General features: G+C 36.0%; 1 protein-coding gene across 1 annotated transcript in view; it reads left to right on the top strand.

Annotated features, from left to right (window-relative positions):
• Positions 1-777: 777 nt before the first annotated feature.
• Positions 778-18089, top strand: part of LOC145675581 (zinc finger CCCH domain-containing protein 15 homolog) — a 45633-nt gene continuing 28321 nt past the window's right edge. Inside the window, exons 1-4 of the mRNA XM_081746104.1 lie at positions 778-1032; positions 8875-9085; positions 14497-14729; positions 17722-17841. Of these exons, the coding sequence (XP_081602230.1) occupies positions 958-1032; positions 8875-9085; positions 14497-14729; positions 17722-17841 (639 nt within the window). The 5' untranslated portion in view covers positions 778-957. The remainder of the gene's footprint in view (positions 1033-8874; positions 9086-14496; positions 14730-17721; positions 17842-18089) is intronic.

The following is an 18089-nucleotide window of genomic DNA, read 5'->3' on the forward strand; positions in this document are numbered from 1 at the left end:
AGATTTAAAGAATTTTCAGTGCTTGAAATCTCGATTTCCTGATTGCTTGTTTTTGACCCGTAAATCAATTTACGGGAGTTTTTTTTTTTTAATTTTAACAATTTGCGGAGTGAATTATTATAGGTTTACAGACTCTTAGATTTTTCAAATAAAACTGTGACTGAAATTATCCACTTCTTGAAAGAAAGAGGCTTGGTTGAAGAAGCGTTTACAGAAACATATAAATTGTGTTATTTGGTGTCAACAATACTACTCAAGACCTCCACTATACAGCACACATTCTCTTCGAACCTAGTCCCCTGTGAGAAAAGTCACGGCACGCCACTGTGTAAGATCTTGATCTCAGACGTTCGGTTCTGGATGTAGATACAATCCCAGAAGCTTGAGGTACATTCCGTAAGGTCTGTATCAACACAACTCAGAATTTACGAATTAGTTCGTGATAATCGGCATCACAGTAATAATGAGTTTTCGCGTTGCGTTGTGTTGCTGTGCACAGAATTTTACAGAAAGACCCCCTGAGTCCGGATATTTAATTATTATAAGAGTGGCCATTTGCCTTGATATGTTTACCTATTCATTTCTTTAACGACAAATCTGTACGGATTTGCGTCAACATAACAGAAAATTTACGTTTTAGTTTGCGATAATCTACATAACCTTTGCTTTTTCAGATTTTGCGTTGCGTTGCAGTCCGTAAAATTTTGCGAATACTTTTACGGAACAATACCCAAAGTGTATAAGGCTAAACATGGCTGAAGTATTGCGGAGAGTTAAGTATCTTTGGTGCTCCCCTTACGGCAAAACTAGAACCAGAGCCAGATGTATTTTCATGAGGATGTGTGCAAGTGATATATTGTCCATGTTGAGTGAGAGATTAGGAATGTTTTGAAACTGTAAAATACGTGTAATTAATGTAATTTTAATATTAAAGAAGGAAATTTTAACAATTTCAATATGCCACCGAAAAATAAACAGCAGCCAGCTGGAAGCAAAAAGACGGAACAGAAGAAGAAAGAAAAAATTATTGAAGTAAGTGGAAGTGACATGGTATCATTGTTTAGTGATATGTACAGTAAGTACAAGAAATATATGCTAAGAAGATTGTTTATATTGAGATAATAGGTCAGAATTTTTCTTTGAAAGCAGGCACGTTTTTTCGACCCGTTATCAGCCTCTTTAGTGCTTAGTAACACGTTTATGTAATGACATTCCGAAGGTAGAGTAAAAGTTGTCTTTATAGCACTAGACCTTTTGTTAAAGTAAAATTAAAAGCACCGCATATTGTCTAACCTCGGATGTGTTTTTGTCCACACTCTCTGTCGAGATATAAAACACGTCTATACTTAAAATTAAGGTAATGAATACCGCTCTAAAAAGACCCTTGTACTTTATTTTAGGTCTGTAATTTTTGGGGTAAGCTGTGAAGACCATCATTCGTGGTTTGATTCATCAAGAACCCTCAGAAGTGTTCAGAGAACGGAATCAAACACTCATATTGCCATATATATACAACAGTAAAAACTAAATTAATTTCTTACAAAAGATGAAAACAAACGATATAGGCCTATACTGCGTTCATGATTACAGATTTCAGCAGGGTTGGCAAAAAACATATTAAAAGAACGTTTTCTTGGTTTAAAACAGATTTCTTTGGTTTAAATAATTTGCTGTATGTATTTATATTACATTTGGACAGAAATAGTGTGTTTCACCTTGGTGTTATTATGCAACAGCGGGATTATACTGGAAGGGGCCCAGAATTAATCCATTAGTGCCCAGAGTTCCGCACTGGATTTTGGAAAGTTCTTTTCACGTATATGGTCCTAATAGTACTCTAAAATAGATATTAGAATATTTTTGAAAAATATTTTTTCTTGTTTTTAGCCTGCAGTGTGTCTATCGGTCACGAAATCAGAAAGCGGTCATGAAAGTCAAGAAATTTAGCTTTTGGATCACAGATATTTCTGTACAAATATAAGCACAGACTGGAAAATTTTGTTTTATAAAACGTCAAAATTCACCACCAAAAATGTCTTTATGATGGGCTTTAGACGCTACTAAATCGCAAGCAAAGCATTCTTCTACCGCATGCATGAAAATTCGGCCTAATTTGCACCCAAATTCGCCCTTGAAAATGTTAGGAAATGTTATGGTTTGGTAAAGAAAAGGTCACGAAAACGTCACGAAATTTCATTTTGGAATTTTAGTAGACACCCTGACCCCCTTTATTTTTTGGTTATAGAAAAACGGTTTAAACCACCTTGGTTTAAGCCAGCCAACCCTGAATATCAGTGACACATACATTATAAGAATTCGCATCATGCAAAGGAAATCAGAGCAAAGCCTTATAACTATAGATTTTACGAATCAGCAGTAACAATGAGTTAATATACTGTATCACCGTGCACATTGATTCCTAAGAAGACCATCCTACTTTATCAGTAGAATCGACTTTGTAATTTCTTGTTTATAAGACACAACACACTAGCTGCGCTCGATAAGTACGACCGCTTTAAAAGGATGTAGTAAAGTAGGGTTGGGTTGGCTTAAGGATGAAGATTGAATCAATTTCGTGAAAATTAATCTAGTGTAATTTATGTTGTCTGTGAAAGGATATTAAAGTGGAGCGAGCATTTTTGAAGTTGATCCGAAATAAGTTCTGCTGTCGTACACAAATATCTTAGAATTTTCAATGTTTGGAACTAGTACAGCAGAGCCACAATTATCGTAGCTAATGTAGGCCTGACTAACCTCTGATAATATAGTCTATCTGCAAAATGCATTAGAGTGCTGTATTCAGTAGTAAAGGTATGAAGTGCAGTACCCTGTAATAACTGTAAAGACCTAGGGTCAGTGAAGGTAATTATGATACAGATTTCACAACTTTTCCACGTTACTCAGCTTACAGTTTCGAAAGCAGTTAACCTAGGCAGCAGTTTATGGTGCCAATAGAGTAACAATTTGCTGCCAAGAAATTTCCTGTCATCTAATAAGTTGATGAGTAAATGTCAAATTTGTGCTGTCTCATAATTTCCCTCGAAAAGGGTAATTATGAGACACCTGTTGTCCCCAGCTTTCTGTATGTGATACTGAGGAATGCAAGAGTCCAATTGTGAGGCAAAGAAGTCTTTGTTATTTTGTGTTTGTTACATGAAGACAGGGTTGGCAAAAACCATGGTTTTTATTGAAAAAAACAAAAAACCAGGTTTTTTGGTTTAGACCATGTTTTCTTAATTTAAATAATTTGCTCTATGTATTTATATTACATATGGACAGAAATAAGTTTGTTTCGCCTTGGTGTTATTATGCAACAACCAGGTTATGCTGGAAGGGGTCACATAAACTTAAAGCGGAATCCGAACGGCTTTTCGGCTTACATCGGAAAGAAATTGTCCTCCATTTAAACTCGAAACTGGGACTAATTGGGCATAAATGCGATACGTCTGCCGACTCACTCCCGAAGGACTCGCTGATGAAAATACGGTGTACTGATCTTTATATACTTGTTAATATAATTATCAGAAGTTATTACAGAAGGACAAAAGAAAAAAAGTTGCAGAAGTAAAACCATTATACAGAATTACAAATGGACAATTTCAAAATACTGTAAAGTACAGAAAAACTAATTTAGTCCAAGTAAGTTCATTACGACTTTTATTAGTCGCAGTTAAGGAAATACGACGACTTAGTTTTCAAATCAGTAAGAAAAGTGAATAAAGATACGAATTATTTGAGTCCACTTTGGCTCTGCCCAATTTATACATAAATAAATACCAAAGATACTTCTGATTTCAATAAATGCCTCTCGTGAGGTTTGTATGACTCCTTTCCCCTCCAAATAATACGGCATTTTGATGTATGTTATCAATAGTAAACATTATTAAAACGAAACAATATTTAGAATTTTCTTCCATTGCAGTTGCATAACAATAATAACTATAAAAAAATCACATAAGAAACATTCATAAACATATATATATATATATATATATATATAACTTGCTTTTGTAGTTGAATCTTTTTGAGTAATGAATGGGGAATTTAGGTCTCAATATATTATACTATAATATAAGGGAGTGAAACGTGATAACCCACAAATGTGTGTTCTTCAAGATTTTACGAACACTTACCGTTTTACAAACATTTTTCGTTTTCTGGTTTAAACCAGTTGGTTTTTTTGAGTTCAACCCTGCATGCAGATATCCGAATATTTGTCTGAGTTACAAGAAAATAACTAAGAAAGTGGAAATAGCTACTGATGTTATTCAAACATTTTTGACAGTTTACTATAATAGGCAGGGTGGATTGATTTAAATCACTTGATTTTTTAATAAAAATCGTTGATTTAAATCAAATTTCGAAATAAATGAATTTAAAGTGAAAATAAGTAAAATCTCGTTTCTGTTCTGTTATTTCGATTATGGAAGTTAATAATCATAATACAGTGAGACTCAAATGTACAGTATAGTATGAAAACATATGTCATGCAGAGGATGATTAGGGAAAATCCCGTTTTGAACAGGTAACTGAGCAATCCTGCTTTCTTCTTTTCGTAACATTGGGTTTGGGTTTTAAAATCGTTAACTATTCCAACCGGGAAATCACCATCGACATTTAAGACGAAAATTCTTTTTTGTGCGTGTCTGTTTGCTTGTTCCTAGATAATAGGACGTATTTAGAGGGGTCCTATCCCCTCTCCAATTTTTTTTTCTTAATTTTATAACTTTAGGCGAAATTTATGTATTTCATGCTGCAAGGTAGTTCTGAGCTTTTAAAAATAGGCCCCTGCCAAATATCAGTAACTTTTGTGTAAAAAAGTGTCATTTTGATAAACGTTGCTGTACTTTTTTCTTAATGCTTAACCTTTTAAATTATATCACCTATTTTTAGGTGATAGGGTAGAATCTTCATTATTCGATTATAAAAGTACCTATAAGGCTTTCTACTTCATTTTCTTCAAGACTGAAGGCATTTTAGAACACGTTACATATGCTTTCACGCCTTTCTGCGTGGAGGCATAGTGTGTGATGACGTCATAACTTAAAAAAAAAAAAATTGTTATGCGTATTGGCGGATTACATTTTGCATTCAGAAGACTGAAATTTTGCACACTCGTTCAGTGCACCCCTTAATAATTTTCAGATGTTTTCAGATCTCTGCGTGAAATCAGCGGGGTCCAGAGGAGCAAAAATGTTTTAAAAGAAAGGATATTTTTAACAAAAAATAGCTTTTTTTTCGTGATTTTCCCGCCTCAGATGGCACCGTTCGAAAGGCTGTTCTATTCTGAAGAAAATGATGTACGTACTATGCTCCGAGGATAAATAGGGATGTCTCAGGAAACTGTTACCTGAGATCCTGTTTTATACGGGAATCTGGGGTATTTGGGAAATATTATTTTTCGCGGGCTTACTTTTGCACCTACAAGTTTGAAATTTTGCACATTTACTCAGTGGACCCCTCAGTATTTTTCAGATTTGTTTCAGATCTCTGCCTTAAAACAGGGGGAGGGGTCCACAGAGGTAAAAATTTAAAAAGAGATTTTTTTAACAGAAAATTCCTTTTTTCGCGATTTACCCACCCCAGATACATGATGGAGACATTTGAAGGGTAGCGTTTGAAAATTTGTTTTATTCTGAAGAGAATAATGTACAAATCATAATCCTAGGATAAATAGGGATGTCTGAGGAAATTTTTACATTACCTCCGGGTCATCTGGGGCATTGTGGGAATGTTCTTAGCTCAATAGTTTCCTCACCCTTACTAGTCAAGATAGAAGCTTGAAATTTTGTACACACATTTAGTACCGGTACTCCCCTTAGTATTTCGCAGTTGATTTTGAGATCTTTGCGTTAACACAGGGGAATCCAGAGGGGATCAAAATAAAAAAAAAAAAAAAAAAAATCCGATTACTCTCAAAATTTCCCGCTTCAGGGACATGATAGGGAAATGTGAATGTTACCATTTCAAAAGCTGTCCTGTTCTAAAGAGAGTGATGTATGTACCATTATCCTAGGATAAATAGGGATGATGCTGTAGCTGCTTGACTGAAAGTCTACAGGTATAATTTACCTTTAAAAAGAGCCATAATTTAAAAGGGTTAAGAAACATTGTTTGGGATTGATATAGGTTAACGATTTGGGATAATTCAAAATTCAACCCCAATACTTTCACTTAAATTGCATAATTAGCATTTAATACTAATTCCTAATGATTTTTCTTCAGTTCACGACTTGTATTATACGAGGAGAAAGATTGATTTAAATCAAAAAAATCGATTTAAATAAAAAAATCAACAATTTTTAAAAAAAAGAAACTATTTTTTCCCACCCTGTTAATAGGCTATAGATAGTTTAAGGTTACAAAACAGGTTTATGAAACAAATTTAGACCAAGTTCTAGAATGTTCACTAAAAAACAACTTAGGCTACCTCTATTTCTTTATGTTTTGGTATATTGATATGCAGCCTAGGTTATTTTCAACAAAATAATGTAGGTCTACAATTTTGACAGTTACTTAGTCCAGAAAACTATAGGACTGCGTAAACTACAGAATACAGCTTTTTTCGAAACTTGGATACAGAGACAGATTCCAGTTATTTCTCAAATATATTAATCTTACATGCGTCTCATAGTTACCCTTAAGCAAAATGAGATATATATAAAAAAAAAAATGTAACTCTGAAACGAAATCCCAAGGAACAAATTCAACTTAATCTATAACTGCTGACATATTTAGGCTACCATCAACATCCATTGGTTTCACAATAGTGATATCACTGCACAAGTAGATATGAATTGTTAATGATAGGATTTCAAATTTCGAAACTTTTTTTTTTTTTTTTAATGAATTGGTATATCCAAACTTTTGTAAACTGAAACTTAAAAATGTAGACAGAGTATTGTAAAGGGTGATACTATTGATGCCTGTGCTCTTAATTTGTATTTATCCAGCAGGGGTTGAAGATCAGTGAGGGGTGTCTCATATAATTACCCCACTGACCCTATACTCATTGCTATACAGCACTTTCAATGGTTCTGGTGTAAGTTGGAAAGTAAACGAATAAAATAGAAAAGCAGACAACTCACTGTACAGTATTTTTCAAAAATTACCTAGGTATATCATAAAATAGTCCAGAAATTTCGAAGATGATTTATTGACAGCAGTACACAAGGTTCCATTACTACGCACGAGGCCTAACGGTTTATAAGAAAAAAAAAAAAAAATAAGAACGAATATGTAGATTTTCCAAATGGCTTGGTAGCCGTGCGTGTTGCGAAATTTATGCTAGTAATTCCAAAACCGGACGTTCGAATCTTTTCGATTTCTTTCTAAGTTCTTTTCTTAGTTTTGTGAATTTATACCAATTCCAATGTCTCGTCGGCTTTTTCTTGTACACTACAACACGAGCTGTTTCTTTCGGCATTTTTTTTCCCCCCTCCAAGACGAACTCGATTAGTCAGGGTTCGGATAATCACCGATCTTACAAATGGGAGTGATTTTTCCCTACATAATGTTTTTAAATAATTAAAAATATTCCCCCCACTAATAACTTACTGTATAGTGAATAAATTTACTCTATTGTCAAATGTTTGCAAATTAACTACAGTAATTATTATTATCATCATTATCTACATATGTAAGTAATGGTGAACTAATGGTAGATGTATCCTTATTACATAGTTTAAGAGTTATGGATTTTCAAATATGTGAGCTATGTCGAAATGGTCGTCTGTCTCTCACCCCTCCCACTTCGATTACCACGACCCAGTATGCCAAAACATATAATTTGACACCTTTTTTCCCAAATCTTTGAACTAATTAATAAAAAAAACAATTAAGAATTTGAAAGATTGTAACTTATACTAATCCTTATATAAAATACGTTCGATTTAAAATTGATCCCGAATTACATTAATTTTAAGATATATATATCAGTTTTGTTTAGGGAGCGAGCGATCCCAAGTTCGGTTCTCAGGAGGACACTCGATAGAAACAGCTTTTGCAGGCCAGTCATCGTGAGGAGATTTTTCCTAGATTTTCCCCATTTACACACGGCAATGCAGGATTTTATCTAACATGGAGGTCTCAGGTCTGCTTCCTTCCTTTCTCCTTCCCAAAATAGTGTGCTGGCTGAGGAATGTCATCCCTCTGAGTGACTGGCTTAAAGCAGGAGATTCCTGTAACGCCCAGAAATACGTATAATATATAAAAATTGTTCTGTTAATATGTTCGTCACTTAATGCTAGTTACTTACAGCAGATACTGAGAATTGCCAGCACATTGATACCTGATGACTGCTGTTTATTTTTATTTTATTTTATTTTTTAAATTTTTTTCGAAACATTCACAATTGGATAATTCTGGGTGCTTTTGTGGTAAGTAATTTTTAATAAATACTGAATATGCATCCTATTGAATCAAGTAGAATCTTAAGCAATGTCTTGAGTGAAAATAACATTGAAAGCTGCACGCTGTCATAGGAAGGGGGTGGAGGTTAAGGGGGGTGGGTTACAAAAAAGTACTATTGACGAAATGTGTAGAACGTTAGAGATTTGAGTATCTTGGCGGTGGGATAATTCACATTTTGTTGTGCTCCAGAACCGTCACCGAAGAAAAGTGAAAGTATTAGGATGGTTCTAGGTAGACAACCGAAATAATCGTCGCGAGTAAATTAGATTATATGCGCGAATACTTGAGCAGTTTCCTTTGCTTTTCATTTAAGTGAACTACTTGTTTCCACAGAGTTTCGATTCGTCCGCTGCCTGCACACTAGCGAAAACTATTAGCCTGACTGTAAACCATAAGGATCGTGACGTAACAGACTGAGAGGTTGCAGTTTTATAATACGAATGTGTTTTATTTCATTTGCAGGACAAAACTTTCGGACTGAAAAATAAGAAAGGAGCTAAGCAGCAGAAGTTTATACAGCAGGTTGAGAAACAGGTGAAATATGGCGGCAACCCTAGCGCTCGAAAGTTGGAGGAAGCCAAGAAACAAGAGAAAGATAAAAAGGACAAGACCAAAGACCAGAAAGAGTTGAGTCTTCTCTTTAGGCCGGTTGCCACGCAGAAGATTGAGAAAGGTAAACCATTTCTTAGTTTTGCATTCCAGCTTTTTTGTTGTTTCAGCAAAGAGTAGTTGCGTTAGTGACGTCATCATTTCCATTTCGCTACCATGATGATCAGCGTGTTTTTTCTAAACAAATGCGTGAAGCGATAGAAATACAATGAAGTATACTGTTAATAAGAATTTTAGGATATTTTGAAGACAAAGTAAAGTTGACAGGAAAAGATACAGATTAAGAATATGGGTGCACTATTTAGAAAATTTACGAGTGAAATGTAGTAATTAACGAAGTAAGATCTAAGTAACCTTTTTCTACAGTAGCCATATCCGTAGGTAAACTGATAAGATAGATATTGATTGCATAAGTAATGCCAGCACCATTACCACGCAATGTACAATGAACGAAAGCAACTATACACATTATATAAACTCTTAAGATACAACTGTCGGCACAATGAAAGTAGAACAAATATACGATTTGTCTAATAGTTAATTGGCTTATTTAGATATTTTACTCCCATCTTGTAAAATATGAGTGCATAGTTACAGTGGCTACAAGATAATGAAACAATCAATTAATAAATAGAAAAAGAAAATTAAGTACATAGTTATAATGGCTACAAAGTAAAGAAACAATCAATCAATCAAAAATTAAAAAAGACACAAAGCTTGCAACCATATTCATTCTGAGAATTTTCAATCTGAACCAATTTCTGATCGGTTAACATGCATAGGATCTTCCGTTATGTGCCCTATATATACTGACAGTAGAAGAAAACATCCAATTATGAGTGGTTCAGCATAAATTTTAAACACTATTTCTGTGGACATGCACGTTTGGAATGTAGTGTATGATACTGATGGTACTAATTATAAATTTTTCCAGAATTATTTTCATTTAATATCCGATAATAAATATGCTAAATATATTTTGACACTTAATGTAACCTCTAAATGTATAAATCACAAAATCTGCGATATAAGGGGAAACATTTCACTTTCAATTTTTGTCATATTTTAATATAGTACTTACTAATTGATTGCTTTTTCTATGTTTTCGTAGTTTCATTCATTGTTTTTTTAAACATACAAGTGTTTCACTTACTGTAATGTTTGCAAAGTTAACACGTCACTGGTTTCTCTTTGTAACTAGTTCTTAGACGATGTTGTTTAGAAAATAAAAGTACGATCATCATGGCAATGAGACAGATGTGACGTCACATTATTTCAGTCCATTAATGGATACTATAGGATACCTAACACACAAATGATCGTTTAATCCTTTCGTGGACAATGGGAAGGATTCTTTCCCCTAAAGGAGATTAAGTATATTCGTATTTCCTCCACTGTAAAGCGTTATTCCCAGTACCAGTGGCGGACCCAGAAGAGGAAACTTTCCCATTTTATATATAAATCAGGGTGTCTATCGGTCACGAGAGTCATGAAAAAGTCACGAAATCAGAAAACGGACATCAAGTGAGATTCATCTGTTTTTTGAACCGACTTCGATAAGAAGGAAGTTGAGAGTTCAACCTGTATACCTCTATACAGGGTGTTTCAAAACAACACCGACAATGTTTGGGAGGTGATTTTTTTAATACCAAGATACGACAAAAAGTATAGACCAACCTGGGTGCACAAATGCTTTCTTTCCGAGTTATAGGCTGCCGAAAACATGCAAAAATAAGCTTTAAAGGTCCATAGCTTCAATACTATGGGACCTACCGTAGTTGGGTCAAGACTTCATTCAGGAACTAATATGTGCGCTATCCAAAAATATATTTTTCAGAATCCTAAGGTACTCACGCAACAATTTTTATAGATGTAGTTTGGCTACGGGCATACAATCTGAAGTACTCACCAATTTCCTCTATAAAAATTGTTTCGGAAGTACCGCAGGATTGTGAAACACGAATATTTCAATAAGGCACATGCTAGTTACTAAGTGAAGTCTTGGCTCAACTACGGTAGGTTCCTTAGTATTGGAGCTTTAGACCTGTAAATTTCATTTCTTCATGTTTTCGGCACCCGAAAGGAAGCATTTGTGTACCCAGGTTGATCTATACTTTTTGTTTTATCTTGGTATCAGAAATCACCTCCCAAATGTTGTCGGTGTTGTTTTTAAACACTTTGTATATATATATTATTAGGTAGTCTTTAGTTTTGGACATTCTTTAGTCTCACCCCCTCAAATGATACCAAATCAGACCAAAATAACCCTTAGAAACATTGCTCAATTGAATATTTAGTCGCGCCCCAAGTGACCTCATGTTTTGAGTCTATTTTTATGCTGTTGTTTCAAGCTTGAACTCTTTCCACAATTTATCTCACATGAGTGTTTATACGATCACGTATAAGTTCGATATAGATGCACCAATTTTGCTGATTTACTTTTTTGTTTGAAAAAGTATGTTTTCGCGGTGGATTTAAAAAAAAATCATTACGATTTGATGATAGCACTACCCAGCATTTTAAAAAACATTTTCTGTGGCAAGAGATGGTGATAGGTGCTCTTAACTAAGTTGGGGTCGCTGAACACGAATCCGTCGTCCGTTTCTACGTATTAGGTCAGGTTCTCTTGTTATAGGTACATCAAGATAAGAAATACATTGCATATTATAATTAAAAATACTGACTAAATATAAAGGGTAAGGAAAAAAAAAAAAAAAAAAACAAGGAATGTCCATGTGTGCGCTTGAATGGGTACTTTGTCCTGTCTGTTGGTGACTCTTGATACTATTTGACTGTATAAGGCCATCATGGTTATACAGGCCCTCACATATGCATTCCTTGTTGTGGACGTGGGTCAAATAAAAAAAAGTTTCATCTATTGTAATTGCCAATACCTATGGTCAAACCCCAGTACCTAGGAATATACGTGACATTCATGATCTCTGTGCTCTAACAACAAAATCTAAGCAAAGAATTTATCAAAAAGCTAATTTATATATAAAATAACACTTTAGTAAAAGAGAAACTTGTGAAACTCGCCCTTTCCTATCTCTTCACTAACAACCCCAAGATTTTCCGGAAAATAAACGAGATGAGAATGAAAAATGCAGTTTCAGGCTCATTTTACATCCCAAATCTTTCATGAGATCCAACATCGTTTTCACTATTGCTTCATACTGCTCATCCTTGACATTTCCTAGCGCGGTGGCTCAGTGGTAGAGCGATCCCTCCGGTGCTTGGGGTCCCTGGTTCGAACCCAGCTCGCGCCGTGTGGACTTTATGGTGGACAAACACCGTGCTCGTGGGTTTTCTCGGGGTTCTCTAGTTTCCTCCCCCTTTATTCATTCCGCCATTTGACTCATCTTTCATCATCACCGTCTCCTTTAGTCTAACCGACGTAAACGTGGGACGTAAAACTTAAAGATTTATTATTATTATTATTATTATTATTATTATTATTATTATTATTTTTTTTTGACATTTCCTAGGAACTTTGTCATGACTTCCCTCATTGAATTCCATGCACCATGCTCTATAGCATTCACCGGCTATTCAGAGTTTCGGTCTTTCCGAAGTTTCCTAATTTGTGGTTCATCAGAAATGCTTTCCTTGATCTTTGTGTCCGATAAATTTGGAAACTTCTTTGCAATGTATTGAAAACAGCAGCTATCTTTGTCCAAGGCCTTAACAAACTGCTTCATGAGTCTCAGTTTTATGTGTAGCGGTGGTAGAATATCTTTCTGGGATCAACTATAGTAGCATTTGTAACATTTTCACATCCTGTGTCAACACCTGTCTCTCCGGCCAAGCAGGTGTAGACCAGATTGTGACAAACCCCGTGTTTGTGGGTTTTCTCGGGGTTCTCTTGTTTGCTCCCACTTTCTTCATCCCACCATTTCATTCGTTTCTTATCATCACCGTCTCCTTTAGCTACCTGGCATAAGCCTGGGACGTAAAACTTAAATATTTAATTTCATTTTCAAAAATTGAGACGATGATTTTTAATTCTTATTATAAAACTACCTGATTCATCATCATAGGTATTCTGCTCTTACTGGCAAGTCACTTGCAGCAGCTGAGAAGCTTCCAGGGTCCTCCGCTAACCTCTTCGTCTTGACGTATGATCTTTCTGTTTTTATATCATGCATTAATTGTAGTCCCCTTTCCCCCTCCCTCTCTTTCCCGCCACCGTACCCTCTAGGACTCCCTCATGATACAATTTCTTCTTAGGCAATGTCCCAACCAGTTTCTGTTCCTCTTTTTAACAGTTTCTAAAAGTGTTCTTTTCTCCCCCACCATTTCTAACACCCTGTCATTCGTTTTCCGCGCGACCCAACTAATTCCATTCTTCTCCACAGCTACATTTCGAAGACTCTCATCGCTTTTCATCACTTTTACGTTATGTCCACGTTTCTGCCCCATACAGCACAACACTCCACACAAAGCATTTTATAAGTCTTTTTCTCAACTCTTTCAAAGTCCCACAAAACAGACTTTTCTTCCTCCTAAAGGGTTCTTTCGCCATTCCTATCCTTGCTTTTATTTCAAGTTCGCACTTCATGTCATTACTAAAAATATTACCCAGATATCGAAAACTATTCACTTGTTCCTATTTTCTCCCCTCTCACTTTTATATTTGACACAGACCTCTTCGTCCTACCTGATTAATATACCCGAAACAACAACAAAAATAAATGTATTAATGGAAATATTAGGAGGGTTCTTAATAAGAGGGACAGATGTAGGTGCACCGTTGGGTGGGTATTCATATTCTGTGGTATTTATTCACAATATTTTCTTTTACAGCTATATAATATTGTACGTTAATTAGATTATTATTATTCTTAGTTTAGTTTCTTCTGAATCTCCTGGAAGCTTCTGATTCTTCTCCTATCGTCAGTTTTCTTCCCACATATATTATCATTTCCCACCGTTTGATTGGTTTGGTTGGATTAGAGTTTAGCGTCCCTTTCAGCATCGAGGACCTACAGCTTAAGATGAGATTCAAACTACATTAGCTTTTGCAGGGAATCGAATCAAGTCTCCCACGTTCGAGACGCGTACGCCAACTGTATACAGGGTGTCTATCGGTCACGAAAGTCACGAAATTTAGCTTTTGGGTCACGATTTTTTTTAAAACTGTGCAAATGTAAGTACAGATTACAAAATTTTGTTGTATAAAACATCAAAATTCAACATCAAAAATGTCTGTGGTCGGCTTTAGACGCTACAAAATCGCAAGCAAAGTACGTTTGTATCGCAAGGATGAAAATTCGACTTAATTCGCTCTTGAAAATGTTAGAAAATTTTATGATTTGGTAAAGAAAAGGTCACGAAATTTCATTGTAAAATTTTAATAGACACCCTGCCTAGTATATCAACGAAAGATATTCATTTTCACCCTGCTTGCCATAATCACAATTTTTGTTTGGACTTCGTGTAATACAAAATGTAATTTGTTTGTTTGTTTTGCAGGTGCTGATCCCAAGTCCATTTTATGTGCGTTCTTCAAGCAAGGCCAATGCAGCAAAGGTGATAAGTGTAAGTTCTCCCATGACTTAACCTTAGAACGGAAGGCGGAGAAAAGGAGCTTGTACGTGGATATGCGTGACGATGACAATATGGAGAATTGGGACGAAGAAAAGTTGAAGGAGGTTGTTGAGAAGAAGCACGGAGAAGCAGATAAGAAAATGCCCAAGACAGAAATTGTGAGTTTCTTTAGCTTTTATCGTTGAGTCATTATTACGAAAAAATCAACCTGCTAGGTAATAAATCATCAAAGTACATAATATTCCAACAGAGTAAAAGCTACTGTCAACAAACAACATACTTTTTAGTGCGCTAAAAGTTGGATCTTCTCAAAATCTACGCATGTGAGTTAATCCTCAACTCAATTTGATCTCCCGATTGATATATATATATATTATTCTTGGAGAATTTCAGCAATTTTATGTCAGCAGAAATTAAAGTTAAGAGAATGCAAAACCACGCTCAGGAATTCTATTATTCTACTTAACATATTCCTTTTAATTCCTGAATTTTCTTTAAATTTCCAAGCTTTCGACTCTCCCCTGGAGCCTTGGTCACGGAGGTTAAAAACAGGAAGAAAAAGAATAGAAACATCAAGGAATAAAAATGAAACGGACTTACCAAGGGATAGAGCTGTGTTGTACGGAAACACGTTCTCAAGTACTTCAGTGATCTCCAGATGCAGACGAAAATATGGCGGAGTCAATTTGGTCGCCTTTCTTGTTGGAAGGTTGCCAACTCTCTTTTTTTCATTGTCATGTCAATGCTGTGAAAATTTTGTATTTACCGCCTCTCATTCGTCGGTCAACATCCCTTACGTAAATTTAATTTTTTTTTTTTTTTTAAATGAATTAGCTCAACCTGCGATCTCTACACAACGCATCATTCACATGTGAGCATGAATCTCCTTGTCATTTCTCACAGCATTTGTACATGTCCGTTTACAGACACAAATGAAAGACGTCTTGATAAAAATCGACAAGGGCTACCATAAAGGGGAGATTTTTTCGATTATTCTTTCAATATCTTGCACCGTTTGCAAGATAGAGCTTACTTCCGTGTGGAGTTTCTAATTCATGTATGATCAGTGTTTTCTTTCTTGCATGCAGTATGTAATAAGCAAATACATTACATGCACAATTAATTATATCAGTGATATATGGTGTTCATTGGGCAATACATTCCAAACAATAAAGATTCATCTTAGACTGGAGAAATAGTTATCCTTCGTTTTTCACTATCATTTGGCCATGAAACAGACGCCTGAGAGATATACAGCCTCTATATATGGTGTTGGAATGTATAACTTGTAGGATATGATGCTTTACTTTTTTAAATTTCAGCACTTCCAGTATACCCCTATAAAATGAAATAATGTCCATGTTTTTTGAATATTCTATTAGAACTGGACAATCTACACAAAATTTGGAATCGGCCAGTGAAAGCGGCAAGTTTCTAGCACTTGTGATTGTCAAGAGCTCATTATCGAAAGGATTGGAGACAAATATATAAACCTAGCATTTTAATATATAGATAAATAAATTTTCAAAAAGCCAGTCTCTCTACTTCATTTCTAGCTCCAAATGGAAGTTTAAAGAAAATTCAGGAATCGGTAAGTAGAAAAAGTTTTACAGTTAATAATAACTTTGTGTTTTGTCTTATTAACCGTGCTTGTGTACTGTTCATCTTACTATCATCATAGTGAAGGGGTTGTCAGTATTAGTTTGACCTAAATATGTGGTATGGTTGTAGTACAGTCACATTTTAGGTTTACAAACAAAAGCAATTTTATTTTCTCGAAAACTTATGCATGATAATTTGTACTCATCCATATCATTTCGTTTAGCTCAACAGTATTTTCCCCGTTAAATGCTAATATAAAGGTAACCAAGACAGTTCTGTCGCTTTTTGTGGCGATCTGTGTTCAATAGGCCCTTACACCGTGAGTTGAATGCGAATGAAGATAGTTGAAGGTCAGTTGTTGGTGTGGGTATATCCAACATACTACCTGGTTGTGGCATTTCAGTTACACCGTGAACTTGCGTAAGGATAGAGTGAACATGGGACCTCCACAGAGCGACATAAGGGCGTCTATGTTGTACGAGTTCAAACTGGGATCAAACGCAGCTGCAGCGGGGCGAAAGATATACCAGGCCTTTGGTGGGGGTGTTGTGATTATGCGGACAGTGTTTTAACAAGTTTAAGGACGGTGACGAAACACTCGAAGACGCACTACGTACCGGAAGACCAACACAGGTATAAAATGAAGATCTTCAGGCTGGAAATTAGGCGAATAGTGGTCAGACATGTGAGGAACTAGAGAAACCATTCAGCAGCATCTCAATCAACTTAGGAAGCATTATAGGTCGGATCGATGTGTCCCACATGATTTGACTCCGGGCCAGAAGGCAACGCGAGCAGACACCTGTGTTTCTTTGCTGTCTCGTCTGAGGAAGGAGCTATTTCTGGACAAGGTGTTGACATATGATGAGAAGTGGGTCCTGTACGAAGCTCCACGGCGCCGTCATTATTGGTTAGCATCCCATGAACAGCCGAACCAGCACTGCACCAGAAGAAAATCCTGTGTATTTGGTGGACTGCTCTCGGCATCGTGCATCGGGAACTGCTACCAGCTGGTCAGAGCATCAACGCAACTGTGTACTGTCAGCAGTTGAGCTATGTTCAAGAAAAACTCAAAACTCTTGAGCCAGTACTTCTGAATCGCAAAGTAGTCCTCCTATTACAGAACAACGCTAAACCCCACGCGGCTAGGATGATCCGGAACACCATTCTACGCCTTGGACGTGAAATACTATTGCATACGCCATACTCCCCGGACATTGCACCATTCGATTATCACCTGTTCCATTCCTTAGGCAATCACGCTAGAGGACGCCAGTTCAAATCTCTAGTAGAATTCAACATGCACTTGATACTTCTTCGCTTCACGGCCCACCAAGTTCTACCGCGATGAAATCCATGTTTTTCCAGAACGTGGGCAGAAGATCGTCGATGCTGATGGGGACTATTTTTGATCTTCCAGGTACGTCTTAGGTTACATATCGATGTTCGAATGTGGTGGGTGAAAAAGTAACGGAACTTTCTTGGTTACATTTATAATAATGTAGAAATTATGTTGACACTTATGGTGCTGTTTTTGTCTGTTCGCAGATATGCAAATACTTCCTTGAAGCTGTAGAGAAGAGCAAATATGGCTGGTTTTGGGAATGTCCAAACGGTGAGAAGTGCATCTACAGGCATGCGTTGCCCCCAGGATTTCAGTTGAAAAAGGTGCGTAGAAGCAGCAGCACAAGAAAGTATGGTATGTCTCAAATTTCATTTACATGGTTCGTAATTATCAACTGGTAATAACACAGTGGGAAACTTCTAGTACAGAAGTCTCACCACCAAGTAGGTAAAGACGAAAGATGGTGAAACTTAGAACTAAAAGCAGTACAGTTGTGATATGGACCATTTGAATGGTAATCTTATCAATAAACGCAAAAGTACTTCCTTAAACTCCAAATTCTTACAGATCA

The sequence above is a fragment of the Thermobia domestica genome, chromosome 18 (assembly GCF_964235325.1).
Source record: "Thermobia domestica chromosome 18, izTheDome1.hap1.1, whole genome shotgun sequence".
In the NCBI taxonomy this organism is placed as follows: Eukaryota; Metazoa; Arthropoda; class Insecta; order Zygentoma; family Lepismatidae; genus Thermobia; species Thermobia domestica.